The sequence below is a fragment of the Chaetodon trifascialis genome, chromosome 1 (assembly GCF_039877785.1).
Source record: "Chaetodon trifascialis isolate fChaTrf1 chromosome 1, fChaTrf1.hap1, whole genome shotgun sequence".
In the NCBI taxonomy this organism is placed as follows: domain Eukaryota; kingdom Metazoa; phylum Chordata; class Actinopteri; order Chaetodontiformes; family Chaetodontidae; genus Chaetodon; species Chaetodon trifascialis.
The window spans coordinates 25,740,898-25,763,405 of record NC_092056.1 but is presented as its reverse complement, the minus strand read 5'-3'; the positions used below and the strand labels follow the sequence as shown (position 1 = coordinate 25,763,405).

Here is a 22,508-nt window from a genome sequence, read left to right as displayed (position 1 = left end):
TTGTACTTGTACAATCCTTGAGTATTTTTCCCTTCATGTGTTTCATACTTGAACATTTTACTGGCTATTGTCACAGTTCTTACCTGCTGCCATTGTTTCCTCATCTGCTCACCAGTGCCCTCAGTAGTTTTCCACTCTCAGCCACACCCACCTGCCCGCTCACCTGGTCACACACCTGAGACTCATTGCTATCAGTGCACTATATAAGCTGCTCTGCCACACTCACTGGATGCCAGATTGTCATTGTCCTCATGCAAGAATCTCCAGCTGAATCTTGGACTGATCTCCTGTTCTCTGACCACGCCTGTTCTCTGGTAACTGCCTTAGCCATTTGTCCCTAACCTCGAGTCTTGCATTTTGTTTACTGAAATGGTTTGCTTGAGTGTTTGAGACTACTACTTGTTGCTGTTAATCTGGTCCTGCCTAGTCAAGATTAAAAAGTGGATAAAAACTTTACCTGCGCTGTGGTGGTTCTGCACTTGGGCCCAAACCCTGCTCCGTGACAGGCTATTCTGTTATTGTGAAGATTAAGATTTACCATAAAAAACATACTCATAATCTGTAGAAGATTCTCATTGATTTAGATTAATACCCAACACTGTATAAAGTAATGAGAATTAGCCCCGCCCCCTCCAGATGTACTACTTAAATGCTGCTCAATGTTAAAGGCATCAGCCAAAATAAAACAATGAGTACTTTGACTTTGGAAACTTAAAGTATATTTAGCTAAAAGTTCTTTTAGTTTCATTGCTATAACTATTTCATTTCAGTGCTCATCAGCATGGTTTCCAGATGCAGCAGGCAGCTGTACTCAGTGAAAAGACTAATGTACTCCACTTTAGAGCCAGATGTTTCCCTCAGAGGTTGGTGGGGACCAAAATTAAGTTAAAAGGAGTGAATACTGGACTTACATCATCAGGTGACTGACTGACTGACTGACTGACACACACACACACACACACACACACACACACACACACACACACACACACACACACACACACACAGAATGATAATATATATTATGTTACGTTTCCCCAGAAAAGAAATACTGAAGGACAGGGGTCGCAAGTGGGAAACTAACAAAGACAGCACATAACCATGTGAAAAAAAACAAATAGGTGGACAGAAATATGAGCCCCTTGAATTCTAAAAGGCAGATGGATTAACAATCCCTTTAGCTACCCACCGAATCTACCAAAATGATAGATAAACAAAAGAAAATGGGCTCAAAATGGAACGAAAGTGGGAGTCACTAGATAGGGGAAAAGGGTGGACTGGAAAACACTCTTCAAGATAAACAGTCAAACTCATTCAGACCAAATTAGAACACAGAGAGACAACTGAAGGTGTTGTTTCTAAAGAGACACACAACCGAACTGAGGCAGGGAAACCCAGCCTCCTCATGTAGCCTCCCAGTCATGCTGATTGGGATCAGCATCACCTGAGGGTTAAGATCACAGGAGCATGAGGCCTGTGACCTGGATCTTTCTATTGTCTATACCTGACTATCCCTTTTTGGGGTTGCGGGGGGGCTGGAGCCTATTCCAGCTGTCAACGTGCGAGAGGGGCGGGGTACACCCTGAACCGGTCGCCAGCCGATCGCAGGGCAACTGGATATTTCCAGAACAACTATATATATATATATATATATATATATATATATATATATAAATAAATGAAACGTCTACTCAGTGTCAAAACAGGCAACTGCTAACACCAAAGCCATAAAATTTAAAATATGTAACGATACTGATAATATGTCACTGTTGTGTTTACAGCTTTCTACTGTATATTGTGACATTTCTACTTTCAAGGGAGCTGAGTACTTCTTCCTCTGCTGATTTTATGTTATGGAAAATTATATGAATGGGTCCTAACTGCCTTGTCAGCTACAGTCCACAGTATGTTTATTTCACACTGTGTATAAGTACACTGAGAACAATTTAAAACCCACAGTCAGATTCCTTATGTATGTGTACACATACAGTACTGAGCAAAGAGAGCTGAGCCTGATTGATTAATGTCCACTGAATGTGCCTGGCCTTCTCATGTTCTCTACCCGTGTGAGTGGAACGAGCTGCAGAGAGACCACCTCTCAGAAAAATGGCAGCCTTTGCAATATAAATGACTGTATTGGATAGTGCTTTGATGATCAGCTCAGTTCAAAGCTGCCTTAAAACAATCAGTCAGTTAGTCAGTCGTGATATGACAATAATTAGTACAACAATGTCAAATTTATCTTATCTATGGCAGATAATGAATCACTCTGAGTGTATGAATTCTCAGCTGTTTGTCATTACTCATTCGAGCTTTACAGACGTCTTTGCCAGCGTCTCTTTTCTTCATCTGAGATATGACAAGATCTTTATGTTGGAATTATTGTGTAGTTCTGATTTTATTTGCTGTCTTCCTTTCTGTCTTCAGTCTTCACTTTGTTTTGCAACAGTGGTCCCCATGTCCCTGTGTATTCCCATCAACACGACAGCCAGAGGCGGATGAGACTATCTGGCTTTCTGCCCTTGTATCTCACCAACAAACTTAATGCTGCACAACTTTGAGTCGGTGGGAATAATCTAAAAAGAGACAGGATAACTTGTGCTGTGTTTTGCTCCAGTAAACAAAATTTAACGCATCAAGCGGCTGACTTTCTGTTTGGTCTTATCGGCTGACGTTTTGTCTCTGGGGGTTTATATGTTGAATGAGCAGGATGGAGAAATAGTTAGAAAGGGGGCTGTAAAGAGATGCCATGGTTGAATCGATGAGTTAGTGCTGAGCAGAAACGGGGAGAGATGGCATGGTGATGAACCTGCCGTGACGTACAAGATTGTACAGTTAAGAAAGAAAATGTTGAGAAATGCTCACAGTTGAGTTTTCCAGAGGCAAAACACTGCAGGGTTGAGCAGGCAGGACGCTGTCTGCAGCATGGAGAGATTAAAGCAGCTGGTTCTTTATTTATCAGGGGGTGGGAACGCTGCTGTGTGCACGAACTGCTGTCAGTTCATCAAGATCCTTGTCAGCTTTTTCCTCTGGCGGTGGTGCTCAAGCAGCAGTGCTACAACTAATGCAAACAGGAAATCAAACCATTAACAGAATTTAGTGATGGCAATTAAGGTGCCTTTGAAACAGAGGCAGTGGGTTAATCAGAATAACTGTTTTATTCCAATAAAAGGTGCTTTGTCGCTGTAGTTAAGACTAGAACACAGGTCAGAGCAGAGGATAGAGGGAGGAAGCCAAAGTAAAATTCCTCTGATCCAAAGCTGGATTACAATAAGAGGGCAATGGTCTGGGGCCCCCAGACTCTGAGGGGGCAACCTAAGTCCCAAATTCACCATAGAACAATTGGTTCACAGTAATTTCAGTATCACTGTTCCTTATGAGGGCGTTAATATGGGTCCTACTCTGTTACTGGCTCTTGTGGTCAGATCTTGAAGATGTCAAACTCAAGTTTGGAGATCTTTACTTGTTAAAGGCACAAGGATAAAACATGTACAGCTGCAACTAACATTATTAGTGATACCCCTTTTTCAGAGGGCTACTGCTCCGGCATACTTTCACCTAGAGATGCCGTTCCAACTTTAAAACGTAAACACAAGTCTCGTCTATAGGTGTATTAAGTCTCGTTTTGATAGGTCGTATAGTTTTTGAGCAGTCGCCGTTCAATGACCGTGAGCGTTTTGGGAGAAATTGTGAGTTTATAATGGGTGTGTATTGCACGGAATGTTCGTGCTAGAGTGGAGGGGATTAACTGCCAGAGTGGAGAGAAGCTCTGAAAATCGTCTGAAACTTTCGCGTTTCCACGCTCCTCCAAAGCACAAATTTCGTTCTAGGCACGTGAAAATTTCCAGAGTTGTAGTGCCGCTTGCGCTGATTCTCACGATGTGCCTGGCTAAGCGATAGGACTTACGGTTTTTGAGTTCTCAGCCTCTGAGCGAGGAGAGTGCCTCTGACCTCGCCCATAAGGTCCAATACAAATCAAAAACAGGAGAGACAGAAACCAACCGTTTTTTAACTCGCTCTAAAATCGGCATTTTTGAGGCCAGCGGAAAAAGAAAGTGATCAGTGTGTACAGCAAAGCCTTGTGGCTCTCACGGTGAAGAGATTTTGGCAATAGGACTTTCGGTCTCGGCGTGAGAAGCGTTTGTTCGGAGGGTGCGCAGAGGCCAAATTCAGACGTTTCTCAGACCCTCACAGAGCCGAAAGGGCTCGTCACCATGGCGACCACTGGAGATTATAATGGGTGTGTATTGCATGGAATGTTCGTTTCAGAGTGGAGGCAGACACATAAGTGTCTGCTGCCCTAATAGCAGGTGTCTGTGTGTGTGCACCTGTGTCTAAGTGGATGACATCATGGATCAGGCCTCCTCAAGTTAACATGGCAACCTCTGAGCCTCAGTACTTCTCTCAGCACTACTCTCCCACATACACACACATGTGTAGCTTCAGCTGCAGCTGTGCAGCTCAGTCAAATGAGCAGCTCTTCATTAAGCTCTGTAGTGTCTGTCTGTAGTGGCTAACCAGCCACAGCCAAGCCTACTACTGGTGAGTTGTATATGTTAGTGAGGTAATGACTGATGTTGGCCTGTTAGCATTAGCCACAATGCTAACATGCTAATGCTAACATGAGGTCCTATGAACTTCTTGGTGCGTGGAGGTTTGACCATTGATGTCGGGTTGTTGTGCTAACATGCTAATGTTAGCATGCTAATGCTAATATGCTAACTTAGGTTTAAAATGAATGTTCATTGCGTTCTAATGATGGTTCAGAGGTTTTTAATGTGTTATTTGTCATGCTAATGTTAGCATGCTAATGCTAACATGCTAACATGCGTTAAAATGATGGGGAAAGGCATTCTAATGGCGTTTGAGACCTTCTCAATGTGTTTTCTGACATGCTAATGTCAGCTAAGCATTGTCGCCGATGCTGAAATTGGGTCCTATGAACGGGTTTGACTTTGATATCGGGCTGCCGTGCTAATAGCCACGCGCACGGCCCGGCGTTTGGCACACGGCCCGGCGTTTGCGCACTGTATCACTCTCCAAATTTCCCGCTGAGGGGAATTTGTCTAGTTTATTTTTATTATTAATGAGTCTGCTGATCATTTCCTCAATTAATCTTTTGGTCTGTAAGATGTGCGGAAGCAGCTGAATCCAGGGAGTGTCAGCCATTCGCTGCTTGAAAAATGGCTTGAATGGATAATCAGTTATCAGCGTGGCTGCAGATTATTTGTCTGCACACTTTTACAACAGAAACATTAAAACTTCAGAAGAGGAGGAATACTTGTTACAGACACTGTGGTTTGTGATAAATCCAATTATTACACAGCTAACAGGGCACCATGTAACATTCCAGCATTTGAATACTGTACACAATGTCTTAATCACAGTTTTGCTGTATTTAATATTTCTGCAGGAGAGAAACAGCAACAACCAACACTCCAAATGTCCATTATGATTTTTTTTTTATTATGAGAGAAATGTGACTTTACATCACCACAGGGGTGAGAATTAAACATAAATAAAACATTCTTACAAAATGTTGCAATAAATCACAGACAAAACAATTTTTACATTTGATTTGTTTCATACAGAAATCATATTTACACATTCGTCTCTGCCCTTTTTTACATAGTTGGGAATGAAACAGTTCTGTACCACTTTTATAGTACAAACATTTCCTTTGTTTCAAAGCAGAGGTATAAAAGCTCTCTTCTCTCTACTGAGAAGATGCAGGGTTCTACTCTAGTGCATTTTATCATTAAGATTTAAGGCTACGCAGGGTTCACCTGATGGACACACGTGTCTCATGGACAGGCCCATCATCATCAGGGACGGGGTTCATTCTCCTGACTCGCGTCTGCTGATTGTCCCTTACAGAGAGAGGTTTGTGGTTCTGCCTGGTCGCTCCCTCCAACCATTAGACCATCTTTTTTCATATTAAAGCTGCTGCTGACTGGTTTCACTGAATAACCAATTACAATCTCTGACAACTTATTTGTTTCTGCAGTCAATTACAAATGCTGTGGGGAAAATATCACAGAGTGTGAGAGCCCACGCTCATCACATTATCTCTGTACGGCAATGGGCTGCTGAGAAAAATATGTCAATTTCTCACAGCAGGGAGAATATATGAGAAAAAAAAAAAATTCACACTTTCGGGTTGTTGTTGTGTGAGAGAGGGAACTAATTTAGTCATAGGTGCAGTGCTCCCTAGTGGTCAAAACACACCTAAAGCAACAGATTGTGAGAGGGGGGAGCACATTCCTCTGTTTCTTTGACAGGATTACACCAAAACCATAAACAAAAGACATGAAGCAACTAATTGGCTGGCCCTGTAAGCCTCTTAGAAGACACACTATAATAAACCAGCATGGACCTGAAGTCAAATCCTCATCACAGACGGCAAGTTAACAAACAAGCACTTAAAGACGAGACAAAAGAGGCAGCAAGAAAGCAGTTCCACAGCGCTGCTCTGTATTCACATACATTTTTTTTTCTTTTTAACTTCTGTTTTCACCACCTACCTGTCCAGCAGGTAGTTGTGTGGCCCATAGCTTGGGCTCAGTGGGGCTTAAACACATGCTTAAAAATTAAGACAGGTCAGACAGGTAACGCTGAAAACATGACATAAAAGCTACCGGCCCGTTTCTCTTTTGAACACGAACAAAATGGAACCGCAGTATCTTTTATCGTTTCATCTCACTTTGGATCATTTTTGCTTTTCATGAGCATCAGTGCCCTTGATTAAAACGTTGCACTGAATACAAAGTTCTCACTGATTGATATCTCCCACTGAAAAAAAAAAAAAAAACGCATTAGCGTATTTGGACCAAAGTGCTTACAACACTGATGCGTGTTGATTCATTTGAAATGATCATAGACTCAGGTGGACCCCGCTGAGCAGGTTTAGTCATTAAACGTCCAAACAGGGACACATAACATCTCTTGGTTTTTTTTAATTAATGTCCTTTCTCATTTTCTCTAACCAGCTGCTTTGTCCCTAAATTAACTGCCTCCATTTCCTAAAACCATCAGCAGTGTAAAGCTACAGAATCTATTATCACAGCTGAAAGAGGGAGGTTGAAAGAGGAAGTTGAACTCTTTAGACAGAAACCATTAGTATGCTACCTGCAGAGGTACATGCAATTAAAAAAAACGAAGGAAAGCCCCGCTCATCGCCACGCAGATGAAAGATAAGGGTTGAATAAAAGCCCATTGACAGGCAGATAAAGCGAGGATCAAGCTAATATCCATCCAAGGCTCTACATCACACGAAAGGATATGAATTGAGCCATTAGACACAGAGAGATATGTCTCATTCCTTTCATTACCGTTGAGTCTGGAAGAATAGAAAGACACGAAGAGTTTCACTCCAAAGTGGAGATATCTATACTTCAAATACTCTAAAAACCTGACTGATGGCATATAGTCATTACACGGGATAACTGAAGGTGCCGATTCCATTTTGTTCACATCTGCTTTTCAAGTAGTGAGTAAAGGAAAGTTAGGCTGCATTTAGTCTTTCACTGTGGATCCATATTGTACATTTTGGAATGAAACACTGGAGCAAACACTGGACAGATTTCCCTCTGTGCTTTCAGTCTTCTATTAATTATGAATGAGCATAATTAGGAGTGACGAGCTTCCAGTGCCGCATGCTGCTTGTTGACATTCATATAAGTTTCCAAGTGGAATTTGGGTACATCTGTGTCCTTGCATGTGTGGGTTCAGTCACACAGAAAAGGCTTCTGGAAATGAACATAGCAGCCTGTTGGTGTGGAACCTAATGACAGGACGGACTACAGAACAGGGGGCTGGCTGGGGCCACGGCAAACACAAAAACAGAAAGGCAGTGAAGCCTGTCACATACTTGGCGGAGCTTGAGAGGCAATCTACAGTCAAATGCTTTCAATCTAGCACAAATGCATCATTCTTCAAAGTGAAGACATGAATCCTCTGTCCTGTGACCATGGTGTCTTTGGAAAAGGAGGGTTAAGGATACCCCAAAACATGCTATCCCACATTGCCTGTTTTTATGTCCATACCATAACAGAATCCCTAAAATACTGTATAAGAAAATAAATGTCCTGTCTTTTTCTTGCGTGTAATGTTAAACAGCTCTACACTATGGTACAGAAAATTAGCTAAAACTCTTTTCAAGGTCATTTTAAAGGTGCCAAAAAGCCTGGCAGTAAACTGCAGTGTTATGCGTGTAGATGAACGTATTGCTACTTGGCAGTAACATGTTCCTCCAGATGTCAAAACGGCTGTGATTGGTTGATGATGATGACAAGGAGGAGGAGGAGGAGGAGGAGGAAGAGGAGGAGAGCCATTTCTCTTAGCAGAAGAAGATCTCTCCATCCAGAGGAGGCTCCGGGAGGTGCTGGGGGTCTGGAGGGAGGAGAAGAGAGGAGTCAGTGTCACCGTCACCAGAGAGGAAGCTTCCTATCAGAGGATTTCGCTTGCTCATTTGTTGTAACATTTATTCTCCTGGGAGGTTTAGCGAGCAGCGTCAGCCTGCTTCACACTGATCAAACACAGGAGCTCAGTGCACCGAGCCTTCACCGAGTTCCATTCAAGAAGTGACAGAAGCTGCTCCAGCGAGCGGCTTCATGTGCTGTATGTTAGCTCACCGCTCACATCAGAGTCACCCATTCACACATTTCTACTCTTATGTGTATCGGTGCTTCTCATGTATGCATTCTGTACTGTTTATGCACAGGGAGACTCACAGAAACCTTTTCCACAGCAAAAGCAGAAAGCTTTTATTCTCATAAACTCAAACCCAGGATCGCAAAACCAACGTAAGGGTGTTTAAGCTCAGGCTAATACAGTCTGCATGACCGCTGAATAATTCACTTATCTGGCTAATTTAATAATGCAAAGACAAAATCTATGCTGCGTCCCAAAGTGACAACAGCACATGAATACTCAAACCGGCTTTACTAAAAGTAATAAAAAAATGCTTGACTTTTGTGTATGAAGTTGATGAGCACCCACAATGCAGTGCACAGAACAAATAGCCGAGCTTGTGTCATTTCCTGTTAGTATAAAACGGTTAAGTGTGTTTATTGCTTCAATACATACAAAAGCAGTTATACTGTAAGGCCCAGGACCCAGCAGAGTCTACAGCACAGTACAGTGGGTGAGCTGGGGGGAAATAACGGTGGACTGTGGCAGCATTCACTACAAGATGAAGGAGACTTGCAGAGCAAAATTTCCTTAAAATACATCACCAGACTGGAAAGCCATGACAAGCTAAACAGGCTATAATGAGTACTTACTGTATTAGTGGTGATGAGGGTCAGTGTCAAACAGGAAGAAATATTTATATATACTTTTATATATACACATTAACAGTGTCTCATGTTTCATACAGGTGGTTTATTGAAAATGTAGGACTGATTTTGCAACATGCTGTTGCAGGGACCTGTGCTTAGAGCTTAAACCACATGGAAAACAAAGAAAAAGGAGACACGGCTACTGTCTTCATATTATGTTGCCACCCATCTCTACAGTAGATTAGTCTACCCAGCATGCACTGCATGAAACACAGTGGGAAACTGCAGAATTTTGTGCTCAAACATGGGTTAAATTTGTCTTTCTGAACACACTGGATGACTTGGTGTATTAATTCTTTGAACAATCTATTTCAGCCACATGCCTGTCTCGTGACGTCCTCCTTCCACACATGTACCCATCACTTCTCCTTCGATAACTAAATGTCATGTGTCTAATCTGAAGTGTCCTTGACAAAAACACTCCAACTCCAACCTGCTGACTCACTGAATGATTAAGCTAAATGTAAATGCGTCCACTCCCTCCTGTGCACTGGTCTCTACCTGCTGACTGTGTGCTCCCTCCTTTGCCCTTCTTCTTCTTCTTCTCCTTCTCCTTCTCCTTCCCCTCTTTGTTCCTGTTCTTGGCCAGCTGCAGCAGGCTCTTTGAGATTTGGTTGGCGTCACCGCCCTTGAGGTTGGGGTTGGTGGAGGATGAGGTAAAGGGATTGAGGCCTTTCCCTTTGGGTTTAGACCTCTGAGGCTGCAGCCTCGGCAGGGAGGAGGAGGAGAGCTCCAGCGGGTCCAGCTCCAGAGACTGGGAGCTGCCGGCGAACAGGGATTCATCTGACGTTGTGGAGGGAGTCCTCTGAAAGTAAACGATGGAGATAAGAAGGATGCGCAGCTGTTATCTACATCTGTGAATATGTACGAAAGGTGTATTTTTAATGTTTTTGCAAGCTTATGGTGAATAAAAGATGAGCATAAATGTTTCCAGAGAGAGCTTAATTGTGGAAAATGAATAGAAGGTTTATCTCTATATACAGGTTTTGGCAGAAAAAAGCCTGGAAATATAGCTTTGGACTGCAATGCAGCACTGTTTGCTAGTTAATATGTTGCCAAGAGCTTTTCTCGATTTCACTTTCAAGAGGACCCAGGTTCAATTAAGCCTCCAATGCAAACACCAACCCTGCTGAAGTGTCATTGAGCAAGACCCTCCCAGTTCATTAATGGTTCCCCTGTAGCCAAGGGGCAATGGGAGGTCATTTTCCTGCAGGGAGCAACAGATCACCTCATCAGTGTTATGATTTCTTAAAGAGGCCCTGCTCACCTCAGCCACACGGACCTCCTCCAACTTGTCAAGCTGCCGCTGCACAGCCTCCTTGTCCCGCTCCAGCTTCCTCTGGGCGTCTCTCAGCCTCTCCAGGTCTTTCTGGTACTCCTCCTTCCTACGCTGCAGCTCCTGCTTCTCCTCCTCCAGCTCCTTGTGCTGCTTCAGGACCTCATCCTCCTGCAGTGGGTGGGAAGTGCATTGATGGACTTATTGACAAGTGTAGATTGATCTTACACATTTGCATGTCTTCAGGTTCTTCACTGAATGACTGAAAACTATTTGCTGAGAAATAATATACTACTATCTGAGATGGGAAATTCTATTTAAAAACCCTCTGAATAAAAGTAACAAGTGTCAAGCATCATCATCATGCATTATACCTGAAATGTCCCTCTCATGCTCATGGATGTATAAACTAGTTAATACTGGATAACACTGACTTGTCTGTTTATGTTGGTAGTGGGTTTGTCAATTTTTTCTACATAACACAAGCTTCCTGCTGCATGTCAGGAACAGAGGAGTAGGAAAAAGAAAGCTGGCAGTCTTGAGCTCACCCATGTTTGTTGAAACTATTTAGTGTCTGTAAAAGACACTGATCACTGTCAACATTTTGAAAGCAGATAAAATGAAATAAATTGCTTTCTTCTGCCTCTTTCCACTTTTTTGTGGACTACATTTTGTGTTTAAAGGTAAGACCATAGCAAGTCAGTTTGCTCTTAGCATTAAGAGTTGTAAGTTGAAGTTAACTTTGGCAAAAATAAAAAAAGGACAAATTGCAGTTATTTGTAGGAAAACTACTGACTAAAATGTAGTTTTCAGCTCATTTCAATTTCAAAACGTCAGTTGTGGGGGTGCCTAGAAGGCCTCTAACCCTTGTTGTTTAGCCTCTCATGCGTCATCAGCAAAGTCTGAAGTAAAGCACTGAGTCAGCTGGCTTAGTATACTAGCTTCAAGCTAAACTTTAGCCATTAAGCTAAACCTTTCTTCTGTTCCTGCAATGTCTTTGCATCCTCCTCAGGTTTAATTTGACCCTACAGCTTTGATCTCAGGGAAGCTAAACTTTAAGACTGGAATTTTGAAGGTTTTTCAGTCAGTGATGTGTTTTTAAAGGCAGCACAATACCACATTGTAATTTACCAGATAAAGTACCAGATAAAATACAGTGCAAGCAAATTACTACAGTATGAAAGCACCTCACTGTTAAAAAACTGGCAGGGTCTACATGAAGAATTACAGCTGCCCAGAAGCCTGTAATAATATAAAGAAGTCAGTAGAAAATGATGCATAGTTACCTGCACACGCATCAGCCCCTCCCTTTCAGTCAGCTGCTGTTCCCTCAGCTCCCACTCCTTCTCCCTCCTCCTCTTCTCCTCAGCATGAGCTGCCTGCTGTCTCTGCAGGGATGCTAGCTCCTGCCGCTGCTTCTCCAGGCTGCGCTGCTTCTCCTGTTCAATCAGTGAGCTGGGCCGTGAGGTCGGCCGTGATAAAGACGTGCAGGAGGAGGAGCGCTCGCTCAGGGCCTGCCGCTGGTCCTCGATGAAACTGTCCTGCTGAACCACCACCGCCTGGGACCAGAGCAGCACGACGGATAGATTAGTTCTGACACATCACACCTGCTATTGTCTCAGAGATATTCTTTTGTCCATCTCAGCGGCTTAATGTTCACATTGCACCTTGAAAGCATCTCAAATTACTCATTACTCATCGTTTCACACCAGGAGAAATGTTTTCAAACACAAAACAACAGCAAAAAGCGCCATAGAGCTTCATATTAGTTCTGATGTGGAGCACTTGTGAACCCAGTATGGAAGCCATCTTACCTGCAGAGTGCTGAGCAGGAGATGCAGATTGGACACACTGTGGAGGACCTGCTGTTGGAAAAGAGAGATCACTGAGCATCTTGTGAACTCAAACATCCTGATCTGTTCTTGCTCTGTTGCATGGGGAAATCTGTCTGTTTGATGCCATCTTGCTTACTGCTCCACTTTACTTTGCTTATTTATTATTTATTTTTATTCAGCATGGATGCTAGCTGGGCTTCATTTTAAATGTTGACTTTTTCTTTTAATAAGTGCTAGTGTTGGATTGCATGCAATATGCATTCACCAGTGGAATAAGCAAGTGTTAAAGCGACTTCAGTTTAGTGATGAGACCTTTTCTCCATTCAAACACTAACACAAAGAAACAAGGGCACTGAGCTTTCAACTGTAACCAGCATTTAATAAGATACAAAGGGCTCCAATTAATGTTCACTGCAGAAAACAGCATTTCTAACACAGAACATCCATCCATTTTCTATACTGCCTATCCCTTTCGGGGTTGTATACTGCCTATCCCTTTCGGGGTTGCGGGGGGGCTGGAGCCTATCCCAGCTGTCAACGGGCGAGAGGCAGGGTCACCAGTCGATCGCAGGGCAACACATTCACAACAACCATTCACACTCTCACTCACACCTAGGGGCAATTTTAGAGTCACCAATTAACCTAATGAGCATGTTTTTGGTCTGTGGGAGGAAGCCGGAGAGAACCCACGCATGCACGGAAAGTACATGCAAACTTCACACAGAAAGGCCCCGCCCCGGGATCGAACCAGCAACCTTCTTGCTGTGGCGGCACGCGCACTACCTGCTGTGCCACCGTGCCACCCAACACAGTACATCTGCAGAAAAAGTATAAATACAGCTTGATATCCACAATAGTCTATAACAAATGATGAGTGGTGGGGGTTCAACAACCAGCAGCTTTTGCAGGTAAAAAAATGTTAGACTTGCACTTTGAATTTTCTTTTGATATTTAACTGGAACCATTACTGACCAGTTTAAATGAATGCAGAAGAATCTGATTTATAGAAAGTGTTACCAAACACTTAGTGTACTGTATGAAGGTTGATGAGAACTTGGAAACCTTTTCCATAACTTATGGAGCTGAATGGATCCCACAAAGACCTTTAGTGAAATATCTTCACAACTTTTGGATGGAACATCATGACGCCTGATAAATGTATCCACAGTGCCCAGAGGATGACTCCTACTGACTTTGGCTGTTCTGACTGTTCCTCCAGTCAATTGTAGCATGCTAACACGCTGAACTAAGATAGGGTAGAATGTTTACCACATTTAACCTGTTAAACATCAAAATGTTACTGTCACTGTGACCAAGTTATCATGCTAAAGTTAGCATTTAGCTTAAACTACTGCTGCACAGCTTCACAGAGCTGCTATCACAACTGTAGACTTTCAGTCTTATTTCAACTGTTCACTAGCTGTTATATTAATGTGGGATTTAAACCTCATGTTTCTATCTCAGTACGTTCTACTGTACTTGCACTGTTGGGAATGCTTGCTCTATGCTCATGCATAATTCATTTTCACCTTATTTTTCATTTAAACGTCTTCTTAAAGCTTGCTCTTATAAGCATGATTTCATTAAGTGACTACTTGCTTTTACATTCAACTGTGTTTTAAATAAGTGTGATTTAAGTAATGCTAAGAACATCTAATACAACTAACACAAACATCTACAGTACAACAACTACGACTACTGCTGTGGCTGTTACTCCTGTTCCAGCTTATACATTGACTGATGTTGATAACAGTGATGGTAACGCAGAGAGTTGACAGTTTCCATGTAAGCAGCAGCTCTAATTGAGTTGGAGACAGGAAGTCAGTGTTACCTCACTGTTCCTCTTCAGCAGCAGCAACACGTTGGCGTTTCCTCCCTGCACGCAAACAAAAACACACACTAAGTACTGTAAAGCCAGAACACTGATGCACTCACATAAACTCCTCCTCTAGTGTGTCTCATTGTGTGTGTGCAGTATGCGTCTGTGAGCAGGCATACACCACAGTATATATGGCTGTGTGAATGTGATTACAGTGTGGGCGTGCTGTAAAAATCTAATTGTATCTGGCTATGATTATGTAAACTGATTCAGTAATACAGAAGTCTTGCAGCTGTATTTCAAATAACAATGAGTTAAACATCTCTAAAAATGTATTATTCATTTACAAAGATTACCATAAACTCATGTAATAGAAAATGTATTTAGTTTTACGTCTGCATGGTTTCTTAAATGATGATTCTGCAAACACTCCCTTCTCATCCTGCTGAGCCCCCTCTGTGTCCAGGATGAATCAACCGCTGCTCGAATGGCCAGGTGTCAAGTTGGTTCACGGACTACAATGCCTACAAAGCTTACTGTAGTAGCTTGGCTCCACTAAAACATTCAAGAAACAATTATGTGCAGTCCAGCTGCTGGATGTGTGCAGGATATGAGACTACAAAGGCTAGAATCCGGTGCAGAGCCACAATAGCAACACCTAAAGGCGGCCCATTCGTTTTCATCCACTATTGAATTCTTATACAACTGATGGTCGCCATTAGCAACGGAACCTGGCAGGAAGAGTCAAGAGGCTAATTCAGTGGAGGGAGAGAGGCAGCTAAATTCATCTTAATGGTGTTGTTAATGTTGGAGGACAAAAGCACCCCCACACATGGCCTCAGGTTCTCATCGAGGTGTGGGGGCGTAGCGGCTTCAGAGTCAAGAATACAGTAATTGGCTGCTGAGATTCTGACCTTCTTTAAAACACTGTCGGACTCTGTCCTGCGCAGATCTCCCGCCGCATCCTCGCTCTCGTCTCTGTCTCCGCCTGACACAAAGGGAAACCACAGGAGACAAGCATGAGCCAGGTAGCCAATAATACACATTCAGGTCCATTGTAAGAGGAATGAAAGACAAAGATATGGACATTTATCATCTTTTAGCGCTGTCACACATAGAAAACATCTCTTTAAAATAACCTCTTTTAAATAACCTTTTTAATTTAAGAGATGATAATAAGAGTTAGGTTAATGAAGGCCCTTTTCTGTTCTGCACTTCCTGACATGGCTGAGAGTCTGTGAACAGGTGTCCACTGAATTCATAGGTGTTCAACAAAATGTGCAGAATGAACACTGATCAGCATCAAAAGTAATAAAACAGGTTCTATATGAATATCTAAAAGGATATGAGAGGCAAGTAGATTTTGGCTTATTTAATGTTTAAATTACTGCTTGAGGGCAACAAATGTTCAGTCACACAGTGACTTATTCAGTTTAAGATCACATTACTCAGACAGAATCAGCAAAACTCTACATTGGAGAAGCTTATTTGATTTAAAAAAAAAAAAAAAAAGTCAATTGACTGACTAATGGACAAATCTTCTCAGGTCTATTTAAATGTATGAATCTCGATCAGCTCTTAACACGAAGTCACAGCTTTTATCCCTGCAACAACCAACAGTGCGTCATCAACTGCTTCACGTCCTCTTCAACTTCAGAGTCTGCAGGATTTCAAATGGTTGAATGAATCACTGGAATAAAAAGATTTTTAGGCAGAGAATTTTTGTACTGATTTTGTTGATAAATCTACAAATCTCATATGGAAAATATGCATAACATGTTTGTATTCATGTCATATTTTGATGGCTTGAATCTCGTTTGTCTTTGCCTTTCTCCTCCTCTCTCACAAATCTCTTCGGCCCTGCTGAGCCATCCTTTAACTGCTCAACCAAATATAAACTACCCACAGCATGTGGCTCAGTTGAGTCCACACATCTCCAATGTTCATTCATATAATGTTGCGATAGATCGACCCAATGCCTCTGACGTTACTGAACGAAATACACTTTAAAACATCACAGCGGTAGAAACACTCCGTCAAGCCATTTCTCCACATCAGTTCTCCAGGTGCTGCGACTGATGTGCCAGTCTGGACCTCTTGTGGCTCAGTATCTGCCACAGTGAGCACAGTCCCACTCTGAGCTTGCAAGCCACCAGTTCAGAGGCATGGCCCCAGGCCCCGTCCCCCTCAGGAAGCATCAGCTCTTCTGTCCAAGTCCCCGTCTAAAATGTTCTATCGAAGTGCACTGAACAGGGGCATTGTGCGAAGTGCTGGGTGTGGTGCTTGCTCTTATGTGACCACTGAAAATAAGTCTTGGTGTGAATAGTGAAACATTTTACTTTTTTCTTTCAGCAGTGTCACTGCACATTTGCAGTCCAGTCACTGAGTCGATGCAGTTATCCGCACCAGCAGGTCCAGGTTCAGTGTCTCTGACTGTTGCAGGCTTCAAATACGGCCACTCAGCCAGTTTGCACAATCTCTCCATGGAAAACGAGCATGCTGCAGCAGACTTACTCTTACTGCTGTGCATCTGATGACTGTCGAAGCCTCCAAAGGTCTCAGCTCGACGGGGCAAGCACACTGGCCCCGCGCCTCCTCCCTCCTGGACGTTAGCCATCGCCCCGCCTAGGCTGCCATTCACCAGCGCCTGTAACGTCTCCACTGTCACACACACACACACACACACACACACACACACACACACACACACACACACACACATACACACACACACATACACACACACACACACACACACACACACACACACACACACACACACACACACACACACACACACACACACACACACACAGGCGAACATCAGTGTGCAGGTCAGTAAGTGAATTATCCTGGCTAACTGCGTTACAGCTCAGCTCTGCACTCATGAATCGTAGCAGGCACTTCTGCTTTCAACCTGGTATTGGCTCCTGTTGCTAAGCAACTATTGACAACCAGTTTGAACCGCAGAGCTCTTTTCCTAAAAGTTTAAATATCTTTACCATCTGAAGTTATATAAACCGTGGAAAGACACAGAGCATTGGTATCCACATATGTATACAGACCATGCATCACTGTGACCTTTCCACAGAGAATAAGGAGAAACAAAGCCGCTGCTGGTGATGAGAGAAACATGGTAACCTCAGCAGAAGCAACGACACTACTGCTGCCAATTCATATATCAAATAAGGACAATTATTGCCCCAGGCTTTGGAAGGGGGAGGTGAAAAATACACTGTAGTAGTATAGAAGAACCTTTCCTGTTCTTTTTAAAAGTGGAAGCCATTATAGGAGCCCTCCTTCGCACATTTTTCCTGCATGAGAGCGGCAAACAATTCTTAGCAGAATGTCAGTTACACAACCTGTAACCTGCACAAAAATTCCTGGGATTTTGTGACTAACTACACCTTTTCGTGGAACACTCAGAAGGACAGCAGTACTGAGAAATCATTAATCTGCGCATAGTGTCTACATGTCTTCCAGCTCTGACCACGACAGTCACTCCGCTCTTTCTATTACTTACAATACAAATACACAGGCCACAAGGCAGCTCTCAGTACATCAAATATACCAAAAAATAGCATTTAATAATTACACAATATTGTGCTGCAAATGACGACAAGTGGTATTGATATTTTTTCTGCATCTTTTTTAGTGAATTATTATTTTTTCAACATTTTTTTTAAGACCAGTCACGGATGACTAAAAACCTTATCTTTTCTCTTTTTGTAAGTTATCTATTCTAGTAAATCTGTTCAATCTTTCCTAATATGAAAATAAATTGAAACAACTCAAATTGGCCTGAAAATGGCTTTATGATTCAAAAAGATAAAAAGGCCTCAGAATACTTTCTGGCGCACTTGGGCTTGAAATACTTGTTTTATGGACATTTGTGCAGCAGTTTTATTTTTCAGTCTACCCCAAAATTTCCAGAGCTGCTTGTTTAAACCTCAAGTCAACTTACTGTGCAGAGAATGTGTTGTGCTTCTCTGTCTTCCTCCACATTTCATTCTGTCTCTGTCACAGTATACAGTATCTCTCTCAGTTCACACTGCTTTCTTCTCATTCAAGTTTGATGAGCAGGGCTGCTCGAGCAGCACACAGAGCCAGAATAAAATCCTGAAACACACTCTGGCTCCTTTAATGTCTCCCATACACTCTCTTTACATCATCCCAAAACACAATCACTCTCTCCCTCAAAGCTCTGCTCTCATGAGCTCAATTAAATCCAACTACCAAATCAATGACCTTCCAAGTATGTCAGAGGTGGACTGTTAGGTGTGTCCTCATTGGATGGATTTTAGTGAAGAAAAATTGGATTAACATACAAATCGGACACACGCCAAAAATGGATTAATCATTTTTAAACTGACTGCATGTTCCTAGAGTTCAACTTCTACTTCATGTAGCCCTCCGCGTGGAGCTTTTCCACATGCAAACTCATAAATACATGGAATAATAATAAGCCCTTTTCACAGGAGACATTCTGGTACGACAGTGAAAATCACAAGTGTAATTAATAAATAACGGCTGTGTTCAGAAGCACTTTCATATGACGGCGACATCACGCACCAATCCTTGGGCGGATACCTACAGCATCTCTTCTGTCGGGGAATACAGATACAGATTGAGTTTACTTGATGGAAATATGGCAGAGGATGGAGAGGAACTGATTCCGAGGGAGTCTGGATTTATGCTCTTTTTCTACAGTGGTCTAGGACATTTCCTTTTGAGTTTGTTTGTTTTCGTTGCCATATTGTTTTTGGAGCAGTGAGAGCAGAGAGCACAGCTTATTGTTTAATTAGCAGATGAACTTAACATTTTTGCCTGCCCTTAACTTTGACACCGATAGCACTGACTTGGAATGAAGTTGGTTCAATGTAGAAAAATAAATAAATAAAGAGCTTGGATGTAGTAAACTACTTCTGCCATGTTGCTGTAGCTCAGCTCGCTGCACTCCTCTGGGGGTAACTTCAGTGCAGTGAAGCTTCATTTAATATAGAGTGAGTGGTAGCTTACTCAGCACTGCTTGATACTGTGCATGTTGACTTACTGGCATTGCATTCAGCGACGGAATCATTGTTAATGTCACAAGTAACAAGTGAGCACCTTTCCTTCAATGACAAGTCAAAATGTACCTTGTTTTTTTATTGTTGGTGGTTTAGCGTAATGCACATGTAATGGATAATGTAATTGCTCCTTCATAAAAAGAACGTTTTGATGAAAGACTACAGCCTGGTCTTGAGTGTTTTGTGTAGTTCCTTTAATCTATAAATATTGATGTAAACAAAAGGCATCCCATTCACCCATATGACCTTTAAAGTTCTGTTCTGAAGTACCACCACCCAACTGAGCGCATGGACAAAGTCAGTGAAAGGACAGAGATTTTCAAAACATGTAACCCGCAGCAAACTAAGTCACTCCATTGAAACATTATACATCCTGCTATATTTAGTATTATTTCATGCTCCACGTGAGAGTGAAAACAAACCTTCATCAGGCAATTTTCCCATGTCCCAACAATTTGTCTACAACCACAACTCCTTCATAAATGAGTGGTACAGCATGTGTGACATTTGAAATGGAGTTGACAGAAATCCTATTACATGTTTGTTAACTGATGAAACCTCATGTGTTCATGTGACATAAATATGACTATATGGAAGTTTACATTTTCAGCTGTGATAATTCATCATTAACAAGTGGACGGAAAGTGAGATAAAGCACTGTTTTCCATCTCTCTCTCTCTCTATTCAATTTACTTCATTCTGCTTGACTGTTCCCAGTGTGTAATGCATCCACAGCACATAACATACACTCTAAGCGCTCTCTTTGTTTATCTTACCTTCTTGCAGGGCATCCTTCATAACCGACGCCCCCCTGGGTGGCTCCAGGCTGCAGGCTGACCTGAAGAAAGGTTCGACCTGCCGGCAGACCTCCTCGCCTGGATTCAAGCCCTCCCACATCCCCCTGAAGAGCTGTACCTTCTCCTCCAGCAGAGACATGATCTCTGTGTCCTTCTGCTTCAACAGATCTGACCAGCAGAGACAGACAGATAGAAGGAGAGACAGCCCGTGAGGAGAACAGTTTGTGGTATATGTGGCCAACTCATCCCTGTTTTCATTCACACAAACACTCCAAATGTGTTTCTCTCACCTCTCATCTCCTTGGCTTTAGTTTCCAGTTGTCTCTTGTCATCTTCTGTCTCACTGGGAATCCCTTCATCCTCATCCTTCTCCCTGTCCAACCAAGCAAGAACAAGAAAACAAACACAATGCGTTACAGCTAATAAATTATACACGATTAAACTTCTACAATCATCTGCAGCGTTTCAAAATCGACATTACAAACAACACCTATCTCTAAACCTACAAGTCGGGATAAACCAATCAAACTGATTCATCACTGAGTTCACTGGCAGAAATTTTGATACTTGAATAATAGTTCTAATGATTTATCAAGCAAAAACACCTCTACTTTACTGTTTTCTGACATTTTATAGACTCAACTTCTTTTTAAATAAGCATTAGTGAAAATAATCAGCTATCTACAACACATTAGTATGTAGCACAGGATGACACTTCACTAGATGAGGATTAGACAACCCTGAGAAAATGTATATGATGTTTTTGGTGAAAAATAGAGACAGAACATCAGTAGAAAACTGTTTTTGTTTTTATCTCCTCCATTCCTGCCAATAGCCTGATCTCAATTTAGTATTTTGACAGAAGTCATACAGGGAGAGAGAGAGAGAGAGAGAGAGAGAGAGAAAGAGAGAGAGAGACAGAGTACTAAATCTCTCTCTTGCCCGCTGGCTGCAGTCAAATAATCCTCTGCTTATAGTGAGCTGCCCTTGAAGGCAATCCAGCATTAGACTGTCCCTGAGTACATCCCATCCCCAGGTAGAGTAGTGCTAATCCTCCTGACAGCAAAGTGCTCTGTTGCAGCTTACCATTTATTACTATCTAGCGAACTGGGCTGTGTCTAACTCCTGGGTCACAACACAGACATGCCATAGCTGCACCCTCAGAGGCCATTCCTCAATGTGAAGCACTTTGAGGGTTTGGGCTGAAGTAAATGGGGCAGGCTAGAACAGGGGCTGAGTTTGGGATTAAATGGTGACGTAAAGCTTGGAGTTAGAAATGTCAAAACTGTTCTTCTGGCTACAAAAAGCTTTAAATCATGAAGTATTAACATATTGCTCTAAATATTTTGGGTAAAAACACCTAAATTAACACAAAAATAAATCCCACTTACATGGACTGCATGGCTTCCTGGATAAGCTGCATCCAGGTGTTACGCTCATCCTTGGAGCTGGCCAGGACCTCCATCATCTCTGGCTTCTCAATGCCTGCCGTGATGAGGAAGAGGCCGCGTTCTTCGTTAGCGACCTCCCTGACAATCAGCTTCTGGAGGGAGATGACTGTGGAGCGCTGGTCCTACAGAGAGAGGAGATGGGAAGGGGGGGAGGGATTGATGGAAGCGACAAGGGAGAAATGAAAAACAAGATGACAGTGGGAGGGTCGAGGGGGACAGGGGAGGAGGGGAGGCACATGTTGAGGATGGGGAAAAGATGGTAAAGGCAGGAGGAAGGGTGGGTCAAAGCGTGGGGGAGTGAACAGGAGTAGAACAGGAAGAGGAGGGGGATAATTATGAAAGGAGGGAAGAAGGGACAAGGAAAGAAACAAGTGCAGTGAAGACAGAGGGACAGAGAGAAAGAGGGTCAATTAGCACAAAGGAGGATTATAGGAGGAGTGAGACGTGGAAAAAAGAAGAAAGACGCTAACAAAATGAGATTGAGATTCTGCTTAATGTCATCCACATAAGTCAGCTGACTTGTAGAGCCTCAGCAGACCTTAAATCTAAAAGGCTGCCAACGCTGTAAAGCACAGTTTAGTGCGCTAACACCACAAACCGCTGTTTCATTTCTGCTCTATCCAGTAAAACTGAAATTATAACCACATCCCAACGTTTTTCCTGCAATCTCTTGTCTGAGGTTTCAAGGATAGTTTCAAGTCTGTCTTTCGACTGTGACTATGCTGTTAAAAAAAAAAAAAAAAAATGCATGCATGAATCAAGTAAAATCAAGTGGGTATTGTTCAAAGAGTCCTTTTGTAAAATACTCCAATATTATGATATTCTTTGTCTTACTGACCTTCCACTGCAGCTCAGCAATGGAGACACTGTCTTTGGAAACAGAAACATGGAATTCACACTAAAAAGACTAACTCAGCATG

At 42.5% G+C, this 22,508-nt stretch overlaps 1 protein-coding gene across 4 annotated transcripts in view; it reads right to left on the bottom strand.

The window, feature by feature from the left end:
• Positions 1-5,454: 5,454 nt before the first annotated feature.
• Positions 5,455-22,508, bottom strand: part of LOC139348977 (A-kinase anchor protein 13) — a 108,269-nt gene continuing 91,215 nt past the window's right edge. For 3 of the 4 annotated variants that reach the window (XM_070989455.1, XM_070989531.1, XM_070989699.1), the window contains 11 exons: positions 21,529-21,710; positions 20,428-20,510; positions 20,117-20,305; positions 16,786-16,932; positions 15,186-15,259; positions 14,284-14,328; positions 12,432-12,482; positions 11,904-12,176; positions 10,609-10,788; positions 9,843-10,146; positions 5,455-8,391 (listed from right to left, as the gene is read on the bottom strand). In XM_070989455.1, coding sequence (XP_070845556.1) covers positions 8,339-8,391; positions 9,843-10,146; positions 10,609-10,788; positions 11,904-12,176; positions 12,432-12,482; positions 14,284-14,328; positions 15,186-15,259; positions 16,786-16,932; positions 20,117-20,305; positions 20,428-20,510; positions 21,529-21,710 — 1,581 coding nt within the window. In that variant the 3' untranslated portion in view covers positions 5,455-8,338. The remainder of the gene's footprint in view (positions 8,392-9,842; positions 10,147-10,608; positions 10,789-11,903; positions 12,177-12,431; positions 12,483-14,283; positions 14,329-15,185; positions 15,260-16,785; positions 16,933-20,116; positions 20,306-20,427; positions 20,511-21,528; positions 21,711-22,508) is intronic. The other variant, XM_070989616.1, reaches the window with a different exon arrangement.